The 13889-nt window shown below is 46.3% G+C and overlaps 1 protein-coding gene across 2 annotated transcripts in view; it reads left to right on the forward strand.

Annotated features, from left to right (window-relative positions):
• LOC139441855 (DNA repair protein XRCC1-like) overlaps nucleotides 1-13889 on the forward strand; it is a 66036-nt gene that overhangs the window by 36586 nt on the left and 15561 nt on the right. For both annotated transcript variants that reach the window (XM_071222596.1, XM_071222597.1), the window contains 4 exons: nucleotides 2344-2512; nucleotides 5513-5626; nucleotides 7925-8013; nucleotides 10064-10141. In XM_071222596.1, coding sequence (XP_071078697.1) covers nucleotides 2344-2512; nucleotides 5513-5626; nucleotides 7925-8013; nucleotides 10064-10141 — 450 coding nt within the window. The remainder of the gene's footprint in view (nucleotides 1-2343; nucleotides 2513-5512; nucleotides 5627-7924; nucleotides 8014-10063; nucleotides 10142-13889) is intronic.

The raw sequence follows: 13889 nt of genomic DNA on the forward strand, positions 1-13889 counted from the left end.
CTCTCAAGAGAACTAATTGTAGATGTGACATGCTGATTCTCTCAAGAGAACTAATTGTAGATGTGACATTCTGGGCCTCTCAAGAGAACTAATTGTAGATGTGACATGCTGGGCCTCTCAAGAGAACTAATTGTAGATGTGACATTCTGGGCCCCTCAAGAGAACTAATTGTAGATGTGACATGCCCCACCTCTCAAGAGAACTAATTGTAGATGTGACATTCTGGGCCCCTCAAGAGAACTAATTGTATATGTGACGCTCTGGGCCCCTCAAGAGAACTAATTGTAGATGTGACATGCTGGGCCTCTCAAGAGAACTAATTGTAGATGTGACATTCTGGGCCCCTCAAGAGAACTAATTGTATATGTGACGCTCTGGGCCCCTCAAGAGAACTAATTGTAGATGTGACATTCTGGGCCCCTCAAGAGAACTAATTGTAGATGTGACATTCTGGGCCCCTCAAGAGAACTAATTGTAGATGTGACATTCTGGGCCTCTCAAGAGAACTAATTGTATATGTGACATGCTGGGCCCCTCAAGAGAACTAATTGTAGATGTGACATTCTGGGCCCCTCAAGAGAACTAATTGTAGATGTGACATTCTGGGCCTCTCAAGAGAACTAAATGTAGATGTGACATGTTCCTCCTCTCAGTGTGTGTGTGTGTGATTGTGTGTGTGATTGTGTGTGTGTGTGTGTGTGTGTGTGTGTGTGTGTGTGTGTGTGTGTGTGTGTGTGCAGTAATGTAAAGACTTGTGTCTGTTCAAACAACAGTACCTGCTACATGTGATTGTTTCATGGGTGTGAGGCAAGGGTGCATGTTTAGTCTTTTTTCTGTTTCAGTTTTACAACAACGAATTGTTTAGTGAAACTGAACAAAATTGTCGTTTAGGTGTTCCATTTCATTCCAATGTTATTTTATATTTTTCTGCTTCAGTTTGCTGATGACCTTATTGTGTTTGGCAATACTGTCAACAATTTACAACTGAAGTTAAATATTGTGCACATGTTGTTTTTAAAATGGGGGAGGTTTATCCTGTTTGAATAGTTACTGGGTACAGTTATCTTGGCAGGTGGTTGTTGTCGACAGAGTGCCTTCATAAGCAGGTAGCTTGTTGTGGACTGTGCCTTCATAAGCAGGTGCTTGTTGTCGACAGTGTGCCTCCATAAACAGGTGCTTGTTGTTGACAGTGTGCCTTCATAAGCAGGTGCTTGTTGTTGACAGTGTGCCTTCATAAGCATGTGCTTGTTGTTGACTGTGCCTTCATAAGTAGGTGCTTGTTGTTGACAGTGTGCCTCCATAAACAGGTGCTTGTTGTTAACAGTATGCCTTCGTAAGCAGGTGCTTGTTGTTGACAGCGTGCCTCCATAAACAGGTGCTTGTTGTTGACAATGTGCCTCCATAAACAGGTGCTTGTTGTTGACAGTGTGCCTACATAAGCAGGTGCTTGTTGACAGTGTGCCTTCATAAGCAGGTGCTTGTTGTTGACTGCCTTCATACACAGGTGCTTGTTGTTGACAATGTGCCTCCATAAACAGGTGCTTGTTGTTGACAGTGTGCCTACATAAGCAGGTAGCTTGTTGTTGACAGTGTGCCTTCATAAGCAGGTGCTTGTTGTTGACAGTGTGCCTTCATAAACAGGTGCTTGTTGTTGACAGTGTGCCTTCATAAGCAGGTGCTTGTTGTTGACAGTGTGCCTTCATAAGCAGGTGCTTGTTGTTGACAGTGTCCCTTCATAAACAGGTGCTTGTTGTTGACAGTGTCCCTTCATAAACAGGTGCTTGTTGTTGACTGCCTTCATACACAGGTGCTTGTTGTTGACTGCCTTCATACACAGGTGCTTGTTGTTGACAGTGTGCCTTCTTAAGCAGACGCTTGTTGTTTACAGTGTGCCTTCATAAGCAGACGCTTGTTGTTGACAGTGTGCCTTCATGAGCAGGTGCTTGTTGTTGACTGTGCCTTCATAAGCAGGTGATTGTTGTTAACAGTGTGCCTTCATAAGCAGGTGCATGTTGTTGACTGTGGGGTGAAGGGTGTGGTGTGGAATGTGTATGTATATGTGTATGTGTGTGTATGTAGGTGATAGTGTGTATGTGTGTGTATGTGTGTGTGTGTATGTATGGGTGTGTATGTAGGTGCATGTGTGTATGGGTGTGTATGTAGGTGATAGTGTGTATGTAGGTGATAGTGTGTATGTGTGTGTATGTGTGTATGTGTGTGTGTGTGTAGCTGTGTGTGTGCATGTGTGTGTATGTAGGTGATAGTGGGCATGTGTGTGTATGTAGGTGCATGTGTGTATGTGTGTGTGGCATTGTATCAGTTATCTTGTCTGTATTCTTCCAGCGGAGCCCCCCAAGGCATCGCCGGCCAAGGCATTCCACAAGGTGATGGAGAAGGTTGTGTTTGTGATGAGCGGCTACCAGAACCCCTACCGTGGGGAACTGAGAGAGAAGGCCTTGGAGATGGGGGCCAAGTACCGACCAGATTGGGGGCGGGGATGTACACATCTCATGTGAGTCTCTCCCATCTATGTAGTTCTGTCTCTCCATGTCTCTCCCATCTATGTAGTACTGTCTCTCCCATCTATGTAGTACTGTCTCTCCCAGCTGTACAGTTCTGTCTCTCCATGTCTCTCCCAGCTGTATAGTTCTGTCTCTCCATGTCTCTCCCATCTATGTAGTTCTGTCTCTCCATGTCTCTCCCATCTATGTAGTTCTGTCTCTCCATGTCTCTCCCATCTATGTAGTTCTGTCTCTCCATGTCTCTCCCATCTATGTAGTTCTGTCTCTCCATGTCTCTCCCATCTATGTAGTACTGTCTCTCCATGTCTCTCCCATCTATGTAGTACTGTCTCTCCCATGTATGTAGTTCTGTCTCTCCATATCTCTCCCATCTATGTAGTTCTGTCTCTCCATGTCTCTCCCATCTATGTAGTACTGTCTCTCCCATCTATGTAGTACTGTCACTCCATGTCTCTCCCATCTATGTAGTTCTGTCTCTCCATGTCTCTCCCATCTATGTAGTTCTGTCTCTCCATGTCTCTCCCATCTATATAGTACTGTCTCTCCATGTCTCTCCCATCTATGTAGTACTGTCTCTCCCATCTATGTAGTACTGTCACTCCATGTTTCTCCCATCTATGTAGTTCTGTCTCTCCATGTCTCTCCCATCTATGTAGTTCTGTCTCTCCATGTCTCTCCCATCTATGTAGTTCTGTCTCTCCATGACTCTCCCATCTATGTAGTTCTGTCTCTCCATGTCTCTCCCATGTATGTAGTTCTGTCTCTCCATATCTCTCCCATCTATGTAGTACTGATCTCCATGTCTCTCCCATCTATGTAGTACTGTCTCTCCCATCTATGTAGTTCTGTCTCTCCATGTCTCTCCCATCTATGTAGTACTGTCTCTCCATGTCTCTCCCATCTATGTAGTTCTGTCTCTCCATGTCTCTCCCATCTATGTAGTTCTGTCTCTCCATGTCTCTCCCATGTATGTAGTTCTGTCTCTCCATATCTCTCCCATCTATGTAGTACTGATCTCCATGTCTCTCCCATCTATGTAGTACTGTCTCTCCCATGTATGTAGTTCTGTCTCTCCATGTCTCTCCCATCTATGTAGTTCTGTCTCTCCATGTCTCTCCCATCTATGTAGTTCTGTCTCTCCATATCTCTCCCAGCTGTACAGTTCTGTCTCTCCCTGTCTCTCCCAGCTGTACAGTTCTGTCTCTCCATGTCTCTCCCAGCTGTTCAGCAGTCTCTCCATATCTCTCCCAGCTGTACAGTTCCGTCTCCCCATGTCTCTCCCAGCTGTACAGTTCTGTCTCTCCATATCTCTCCCAGCTGTACAGTTCTGTCTCTCCATGTCTTTCCCCAGCTGTACAGCTCTGTCTCTCCATGTCTTGCCCAGCGGTACAGTTGTCTCTCCATGTCTCTCCCAGCTGTACAGTTCTCTTTATGTCTCTCCCAGCTGTACAGTTCTCTCCATGTCTCTCCCATCTATGTAGTTCTATCTCTCCATGTCTCTCCCAGCTGTACAGTTCTGTCTCTATATGTCTCTTCCATCTATGTAGTTTTATCTCTCCCTGTCTCTCCCATCTATGTAGTTCTGTCGCTCCCTGTCTCTCCCAGCTGTACAGTTCTGTCTCTCCATATCTCTCCCAGCTGTACAGTTCTCTCTCTTCATGTCTCTCCCAGCTGTACAGCTCTGTCTCTCCATATATCTCCCAGCTATACAGATCTGTCTCTCCATATCTCTCCCAGCTGTACAGTTCTGTCTCTCCATGTCTTGCCCAGCTGTACAGTTGTCTCTCCATGTCTCTCCCAGCTGTAGAATTCTCTCCATGTCTCTCCCAGCGGTACAGTTCTGTCTCTCCATGTCTCTCCCATATTTGTAGTTCTGTCTCTCATTGTCTCTCCCAGCTGTACAGTTCTGTCTCTCCCTGTTTCTCCGAACTGTATAGTTGTCTCTCAATGTCTCTCCCATCTATGGATATTTGTCTCTACATGTCTCTCCCAGCTGTACAGTTCTGTCTTTACATGTCGCTCCCATCTATGTAGTTCTGCCTCTCCATATATCTCCCAGCTGTACAGCTCTGTCTCTCCATATCTCTCCCAGCTGTACAGTTCTCTCCATGTCTTGCCCAGCTGTAGTTGTCTCTCCATGTCGCTCCCAGCTGTACAGTTCTGTATCCTCCATGTCTTTCCTAGCTGTACAGTTGTCTCTCCATGTCTCTCCCAGCTGTACAGTTGTCTCTCCATGTCTCTCCCAGCTGTACAGTTCTGTCTCTCCATGTCTCGCCCAGCTGTACAGTTCTGTCTTTCCATGTCTTGCCCAGCTGTACAGTTCTGTCCATGTCTTGTCCAGCTGTACAGTTGTCTCTCCATATCTCGCCCAGCTGTACAGTTGTCTCTCCATGTCTCTCCCAGCTGTACAGATCTGTCTCTCCATGTCTCTCCCAGCTGTACTGTTGTCTCTCCATGTCTCTCCCAGCTGTACTGTTGTCTCTCCCAGCTGTACAGTTTTCTCTCCATGTCTCTCCCAGCTGTATAGTTGTCTCTCAATGTCTCTCCCAGCTGTATAGTTGTCTCTCAATGTTTCTCCCATCTCTCCCGTCTCTACATGTCTCTTCCAGCTGTACAGTTCTATCTCTCCATGTCTCTCCCATCTATGGATATTTGTCTCTCCATGTCTCTCCCCGCTGTACTGTTGTCTCTCCATGTCTCTCCCAGCTGTACAGTTCTGTCTCTCCATGTCTCTCCCAGCTGTACAGTTCTGTCTCTTCATGTCTCTCCCAGCTGTACAGTTCTGTCTTTCCATGTCTCTCCCAGCTGTACAGTTCTGTCTCTCCATGTCTCTCCCAGCTGTACAGTTCTGTCTCTTCATGTCGCTCCCAGCTGTACAGTTCCGTCTCTTAATGTCTCCACATGTCTCTCCCAGCTGTACATTTCTGTCTCTCCATGTCTCTCCCAGCTGTACAGTTCTGTCTCTTCATGTCTCTCCTTGTCTCTCCCAGCTGTGCGTTTGACAACACCCCCAAGTACCAGCAGGTGGAGGGGCGTGGCCGGATTGTCAACAAGCAGTGGATCGTGGACAGCTACAAGCAGAAGAAGCTCTTGCCCTGGAGGAAGTAAGTATACAGTACACCATGTGTCGGGAATACACCATGTGTCGGGGAATACACCATGTGTCAAGGAATAGACCATGTGTCGAGGAATACACCATTTGTCGGGAATACACCATGTGTCGGGAATACACCATGTGTTGAGGAATACACCATATGTCAGGGAATACACCATGTGTTGAGGAATACACCATGTGTCAAGGAATACACCATGTGTCGAGGAATACACCATGTGTCGGGAATACACCATGTGTCGGGGAATACACCATATGTCAGGGAATACACTATGTGTCAGGGAATACACCATGTGTCAGGGAATACACCATGTGTCAAGGAATACACCATGTGTCGAGGAATACACCATGTGTTGGGAATACACCATGTGTCGGGAAATACACCATGTGTCAAGGAATACACCATGAGTCGAGGAATACACCATTTGTCGGGAATACACCATGTGTCGGGGAATACACCATGTGTCAAGGAATACACCATGTGTCGAGGAATACACCATTTGTCGGGAATACACCATGTGTCGAGGAATACACCATGTGTCGGGAATACACCATGTGTCGGGGAATACACCATGTGTCAAGGAATACACCATGTGTCGAGGAATACACCATGTGTCGGGAATACACCATGTGTCGAGGAATACACCATATATCAGGGAATACACCATGTGTCAGGGAATACACCATGTGTCTGGGAATACACCATGTGTCGGGAATAAACCATGTGTCTGGGAATAAACCTGTGTCGGGGAATAAACCTGTGTCAGGGAATACACCATGTGTCTGGGAATACACCATGTGTCTGTAAATACACCATGTGTCTGGGAATACACCATGTGTCGGGAATAAACTTGTGTTGGGGAATACACCATATGTCAGGAATACACCATGTGTTAGGAATACACCATGTGTCAGGGAATGCACCATGTGTCAGGGAATGCACCATGTGTCAGGGAATGCACCATGTGTCAGGGAATGCACCATGTGTTAGGAATACACTATGTGTCAAGGAATACACCATGTGTCAGGGAATGCACCATGTGTCAGGGAATGCACCATATGTCAGGGAATACACCATGTGTTAGGAATACACCATGTGTGAGGGAATACACCATGTGTCAGGGAATACACCATGTGTCAGGGAATGCACCATGTGTCAGGGAATGCACCATGTGTCAGGGAATACACCATGTGTTAGGAATACACCATGTGTCAGGGAATACACCATGTGTCAGGGAATGCACCATGTGTCAGGGAATACACCATGTGTCAGGGAATACACCATGTGTTAGGAATACACCATGTGTCAGGGAATACACCATGTGTCAGGGAATGCACCATATGTCAGGGAATACACCATGTGTCAGGGAATAAACTTGTGTCAGGGAATACACCATGTGTCAGGGAATACACCATGTGTCAGGGAATGCACCATATGTCAGGGAATACACCATGTGTCAGGGAATAAACTTGTGTCAGGGAATACACCATGTGTCAGGGAATGCACCATGTGTCAGGGAATGCACCATATGTCAGGGAATACACCATGTGTCAGGGAATACACCATGTGTTAGGAATACACCATATGTCAGGTAATATACCATGTGTCAGGGAATACACCATGTGTCAGGGAATACACCATGTGTCAGGGAATACACCATGTGTCAGGGAATGCACCATGTGTCAGGGAATTTACCATATGTCAGGGAATACACCATGTGTCAGGGAATACACCATGTGTCAGGGAATACACCATGTGTTAAGAATACACCATGTGGTAGGAATACACCATATGTCAGGGAATACACCATATGTCAGGGAATACACCATGTGTCAGGGAATACACCATGTGTTAGGAATACACCATGTGTCAGGGAATATACCATGTGTCAGGGAATACACCATGTGTCAGGGTTGGTTGGTTGGTTGGTTGTTTTATGCCTCACTCAGCAATATTCCAGCTATATGACGGCGGTCTGAAGATAATCAAGTCTGGACCAGACAATCCAGTGATTAATATCATGAGCATCAATCTACACAATTTGGATCGATGACATGCATCAACCAAGTCAGTGAGCCTGACCACCCGATCCCGTTAGTCACCCTTTACGACAAGCATAGTCACCTTTTACGGCAAGCATGGGTTGCTGAAGACCTATTCTACCCCGCAATCTTCATGGGTCATGTGTTAAGGAATACACCATGTGTTGGGGAATACACACACCATGTGTTGGGGAATACCCCATGTATACATATGTACATATGTCAGAGTGTTGCGTTGTTTTCCCAGATACAGAGTTGGAGATGCCGACACCCCAGACGAAAGTTCTGATGAGGATGAGGCCACTGCTCTACCGCCACACAAACCAGCCCGACAAGGTGAGAGTCCGGGGTTGTTGAGGGGAGGGTGAGGCCAGTGCTCTACCGCCACACAAACCAGCCTGACAAGGTGAGAGTCAGGGGTTGTTGAGGGGAGGGTGAGGCCAGTGCTCTACCGCCACACAAACCAGCCTGACAAGGTGAGAGTCAGGGGTTGTTGAGGGGAGGGTGAGGCCAGTGCTCTACCGCCACACAAACCAGCCTGACAAGGTGAGAGTCCGGGGTTGTTGAGGGGAGGGTGAGGCCAGTGCTCTACCGCCACACAAACCAGCCTGACAAGGTGAGAGTCAGGGGTTGTTGAGGGGAGGGTGAGGCCAGTGCTCTACCGCCACACAAACCAGCCTGACAAGGTGAGAGTCCGGGGTTGTTGAGGGGAGGGTGAGGCCAGTGCTCTACCGCCACACAAACCAGCCTGACAAGGTGAGAGTCAGGGGTTGTTGAGGGGAGGGTGAGGCCAGTGCTCTACCGCCACACAACCCGGCCTGACAAGGTGAGAGTCAGGGGTCGTTGAGGGGAGGATGAGGCCAGTGCTCTACCGCCACACAAACCAGCCCGACATGGTGAGAGTCAGGGGTTGTTGAGGGGAGGGTGAGGCCAGTGCTCTACCGCCACACAAACCAGCCTGACAAGGTGAGAGTCCGGGGTTGTTGAGGGGAGGGTGAGGCCAGTGCTCTACCGCCACACAAACCAGCCCGACAAGGTGAGAGTCCGGGGTTGTTGAGGGGAGGGTGAGGCCAGTGCTCTACCGCCACACAAACCAGCCCGACAAGGTGAGAGTCTGGGGTTGTTGAGGGGAGGGTGAGGCCAGTGCTCTACCGCCACACAAACCAACCTGACAAGGTGAGAGTCAGGGGTTGTTGAGGGGAGGGTGAGGCCAGTGCTCTACCGCCACACAAACCAACCTGACAAGGTGAGAGTCTGGGGTTGTTGAGGGGAGGGTGAGGCCAGTGCTCTACCGCCACACAAACCAACCTGACAAGGTGAGAGTCAGGGGTTGTTGAGGGGAGGGTGAGGCCAGTGCTCTACCCCCACACAAACCAGCCCGACAAGGTGAGAGTCAGGGGTTGTTGAGGGGAGGGTGAGGCCAGTGCTCTACCGCCACCCAAACCAGCCCGACAAGGTGAGAGTCTGGGGTTGTTGAGGGGAGGGTGAGGGGAGGATGAGGCCACTGCTCTACCGCCACACAAACCAGCCTGACAAGGTGAGAGTCAGGGGTTGTTGAGGGGAGGGTGAGGGGAGGGTGAGGCCACTGCTCTACCGCCACACAAACCAGCCCGACAAGGTGAGAGTCAGGGGTTGTTGAGGGGAGGGTGAGGCCAGTGCTCTACCGCCACACAAACCAGCCCGACAAGGTGAGAGTCCGGGGTTGTTGAGGGGAGGGTGAGGCCAGTGCTCTACCGCCACCCAAACCAGCCCGACAAGGTGAGAGTCTGGGGTTGTTGAGGGGAGGGTGAGGGGAGGATGAGGCCACTGCTCTACCGCCACACAAACCAGCCCGACAAGGTGAGAGTCAGGGGTCGTTGAGGGGAGGATGAGGCCAGTGCTCTACCGCCACACAAACCAGCCTGACAAGGTGAGAGTCAGGGGTTGTTGAAGGGATGAGACCAGTGCTCTACCGCCACACAAACCAGCCTGACAAGGTGAGAGTCTGGGGTTGTTGAGGGGTTGTTGAGGGGAGGGTGAGGCCAGTGCTCTACCGCCAAACAAACCAGCCTGACAAGCTGAGAGTCTGGGATTGTTGAGAGGAGGGTGAGGCCAGTGCTCTACCGCCACACAACCCGGCCCGACAAGGTGAGAGTCAGGGGTTGTTGAGGGGATGAGACCAGTGCTCTACCGCCACACAAACCAGCCCGACAAGGTGAGAGTCTGGGATTGTTGAGGGGAGGGTGAGGGGAGGATGAGGCCACTGCTCTACCGCCACACAACCCGGCCCGACAAGGTGAGAGTCTGGGGTTGTTGAGGGGAGGAGGGTGTCGCTGTGGAGGATAACAATGAATGAACAGGCTCGTCAAGATGTCTTAAGTCAACAGAGTGTTCTTCTGTTGATCAGGCAGCTCCAGCAAGAAGCCAGTGACGCCTAAGTCTCCTAAGTCCCCTCCCTCGAAGAAGTCAACCAAGATGGACGTAGGTATGTGTCTGTGTTCTGTGTACAGATGTAGGTATGTGTCTGTGTTCTGTGTACAGTGTAGGTATGTGTCTGTGCTATGTACAAATGTAGTATGTGTCCGTGTACAGATGTAGGTATGTGTCTGTGTTCTGTGTACAGACGTAGGTATGTGTCTGTGTTCTGTGTACAGATGTAGGTATGTGTCTGTGTACAGACATAGGTATGTGTCTGTGTTCTGTGTACAGACGTAGGTATGTGTCTGTGTTCTGTGTACAGATGTAGGTATGTGTCTGTGTTCTGTGTACAGACATAGGTATGTGTCTGTGTTCTGTGTACAGACGTAGGTATGTGTCTGTGTTCTGTGTACAGATGTAGGTATGTGTCTGTGTACAGACATAGGTATGTGTCTGTGTTCTGTGTACAGACATAGGAATGTGTCTGTGTTCTGTGTACAGATGTAGGTATGTGTCTGTGTTCTGTGTACAGATGTAGGTATGTGTCTGTGTTCTGTGTAGAGACGTAGGTCTGTGTTCTGTGTACAGATGTAGGTATGTGTCTGTACAGAGGTAGGTATGTGTCTGTGTTCTGTGTACAGAGGTAGGTATGTGTCTGTGTTCTGTGTACAGACATAGGTATGTGTCTGTGTTCTGTGTACAGATGTAGGTATGTGTCTGCGTTCTATGTACAGATGTAGGTATGTGTCTGTGTACAGAGGTAGGTATGTGTCTGTGTTCTAAGTACAGACATAGGTATGTGTCTGTGTTCTGTGTACAGATGTAGGTATGTGTCTGTGTTCTGTGTACAGACGTAGGTATGTGTCTGTGTTCTGTGTACAGAGGTAGGTCTGTGTCTGTGTTCTGTGTACAGACATAGGTATGTGTCTGTGTTCTGTGTACAGATGTAGGTATGTGTCTGTGTTCTGTGTACAGATGTAGGTATGTGTCTGTTTTCTGTGTACAGATGTAGGTATGTGTCTGTGTTCTGTGTACAGATGTAGGTATGTGTCTATGTTCTGTGTACAGACATAGGTATGTGTCTGTGTTCTGTGTACAGATATAGGTATGTGTCTGTGTTCTGTGTACAGATGTAGGTCTGTGTCTGTGTTCTGTGTACAGACATAGGTATGTGTCTGTGTTCTGTGTACAGATGTAGGTATGTGTCTGTGTTCTGTGTACAGATGTAGGTATGTGTCTGTGTTCTGTGTAGAGACGTAGGTCTGTGTTCTGTGTACAGATGTAGGTATGTGTCTGTACAGAGGTAGGTATGTGTCTGTGTTCTGTGTACAGAGGTAGGTATGTGTCTGTGTTCTGTGTACAGACATAGGTATGTGTCTGTGTTCTGTGTACAGATGTAGGTATGTGTCTGCGTTCTATGTACAGATGTAGGTATGTGTCTGTGTACAGAGGTAGGTATGTGTCTGTGTTCTAAGTACAGACATAGGTATGTGTCTGTGTTCTGTGTACAGATGTAGGTATGTGTCTGTGTTCTGTGTACAGACGTAGGTATGTGTCTGTGTTTTGTGTACAGAGGTAGGTCTGTGTCTGTGTTCTGTGTACAGATGTAGGTATGTGTCTGTGTTCTGTGTACAGACGTAGGTATGTGTCTGTGTACAGACGTAGGTATGTGTCTGTGTTCTGTGTACAGATGTAGGTATGTGTCTGTGTTCTGTGTACAGACATAGGTATGTGTCTGTGTACAGACCTAGGTATGTGTCTGTGTTCTGTGTACAGATGTAGGTATGTGTCTGTGTTCTGTGTACAGATGTAGGTCTGTGTCTGTGTTCTGTGTACAGACATAGGTATGTGTCTGTGTTCTGTGTACAGATGTAGGTATGTGTCTGTGTTCTGTGTACAGATGTAGGTATGTGTCTGTGTTCTGTGTAGAGACGTAGGTCTGTGTTCTGTGTACAGATGTAGGTATGTGTCTGTGTTCTGTGTAGAGACGTAGGTCTGTGTTCTGTGTACAGATGTAGGTATGTGTCTGTACAGAGGTAGGTATGTGTCTGTGTTCTGTGTACAGAGGTAGGTATGTGTCTGTGTTCTGTGTACAGACATAGGTATGTGTCTGTGTTCTGTGTACAGATGTAGGTATGTGTCTGCGTTCTATGTACAGATGTAGGTATGTGTCTGTGTACAGAGGTAGGTATGTGTCTGTGTTCTAAGTACAGACATAGGTATGTGTCTGTGTTCTGTGTACAGATGTAGGTATGTGTCTGTGTTCTGTGTAGAGACGTAGGTCTGTGTTCTGTGTACAGATGTAGGTATGTGTCTGTACAGAGGTAGGTATGTGTCTGTGTTCTGTGTACAGAGGTAGGTATGTGTCTGTGTTCTGTGTACAGACATAGGTATGTGTCTGTGTTCTGTGTACAGATGTAGGTATGTGTCTGCGTTCTATGTACAGATGTAGGTATGTGTCTGTGTTCTGTGTACAGATGTAGGTATGTGTCTTTGTCCATGTTTTTTCCAAGGCTACCTTTTTGTTTTGTTTTTTGTTTTTTTGTTTGTTTTTGTTTTTTTGTTTTTTTATACACAAGTTTTTCTTTTGGTTTATCTTTTTTATTTTTGTGTTATGATTTATAAAAATCAAATAAACCTTTCTTCGGGTTGTACTCCAACTAAAAATCTCCTGTATATGCTCAGTAGGTGTAAACTATTCATCATGTTTACATGGTTTAAAAGTTGTCAAATCTTTCCCTTTGATAATGGCTAAAATAAATAAAATTAAAATTGTATCTGTAAATTGTAGAGGCTTAGCTGAAAAAAATAAGCGAAAGGAAGTCATGAATATCTGGCGAAAGAAAAATTTCTCAATCATTTGTCTACAGGACATTCATATTTCTGAAAAAGATGAAAATTTAATGGGAAATGAATGGGGGCTACAATGTATTATTGCACCATTTAGGTCCAACGCCAGAGGGGTAGCTATACTTTTCAATAATAACTTAGAAATAAAAATTCATAGAACTAAAACAGATAGTAATGGTAACTATATACTTACAGATATCACTATTGAAGGCATTAAGTTGACCATGGTTAACTTATATGGCCCAAATAAAGATGATCCAGGCTTTTATCTAAAACTATTTACGGATATTGATAATTTTGAAAATGAATCGCTAGTAATTTGCGGTGACTGGAACCTTGTTCTGAATCCAGCTTTTGATTTAGAAAATTATAAAAACATTAATAACCCAAAAGCTAGAGAGACAATATTGGAAAAAGTAGAACAATATAACCTTATAGATGTCTGGAGGGATATCAATCAGGACTTAAGAAAATACACTTGGTGGAAAAGAAATCCAAGACAACAGGCAAGGCTTGATTTTTTCATGATCTCTCAAGATATTTATGATATGACTTTAAAGAGTTCAATACTACCAGGCTATAAATCTGACCATTCAGTAATAACTCTCGAATTCTCAAACAGTTTAAGTCAGGAAAAAGGACGAGGTTATTGGAAGCTTAATACCTCATTATTGTGTAATGTAGATTATGTTAAAATGGTGAAGGAAATTATGGAAGAAACTATAACAGAATATTCTTGTAAAGAGCCAGGAGGTAAGATTGGTGATGAGGATAAAAACTTAGAATTAACCATTGGTGACTGTTTATTTCTGGAAACTTTATTAATGAAAATTAGAGGTAAAACCATATCATTGGCAACATATGTTAAAAAAAACAGGCAAAACCAGACTAAGGAACTGGAAGATAAAATAGAAGAAGTAGAGGAAGACATTAGGAATAACTTTCAACAGATTAGTGAAAATAAA

This window comes from Haliotis cracherodii, unplaced genomic scaffold, assembly GCF_022045235.1.
Source record: "Haliotis cracherodii isolate W230 unplaced genomic scaffold, xgHalCrac1.p SCAF_46, whole genome shotgun sequence".
Lineage (NCBI taxonomy): Eukaryota > Metazoa > Mollusca > Gastropoda > Lepetellida > Haliotidae > Haliotis > Haliotis cracherodii.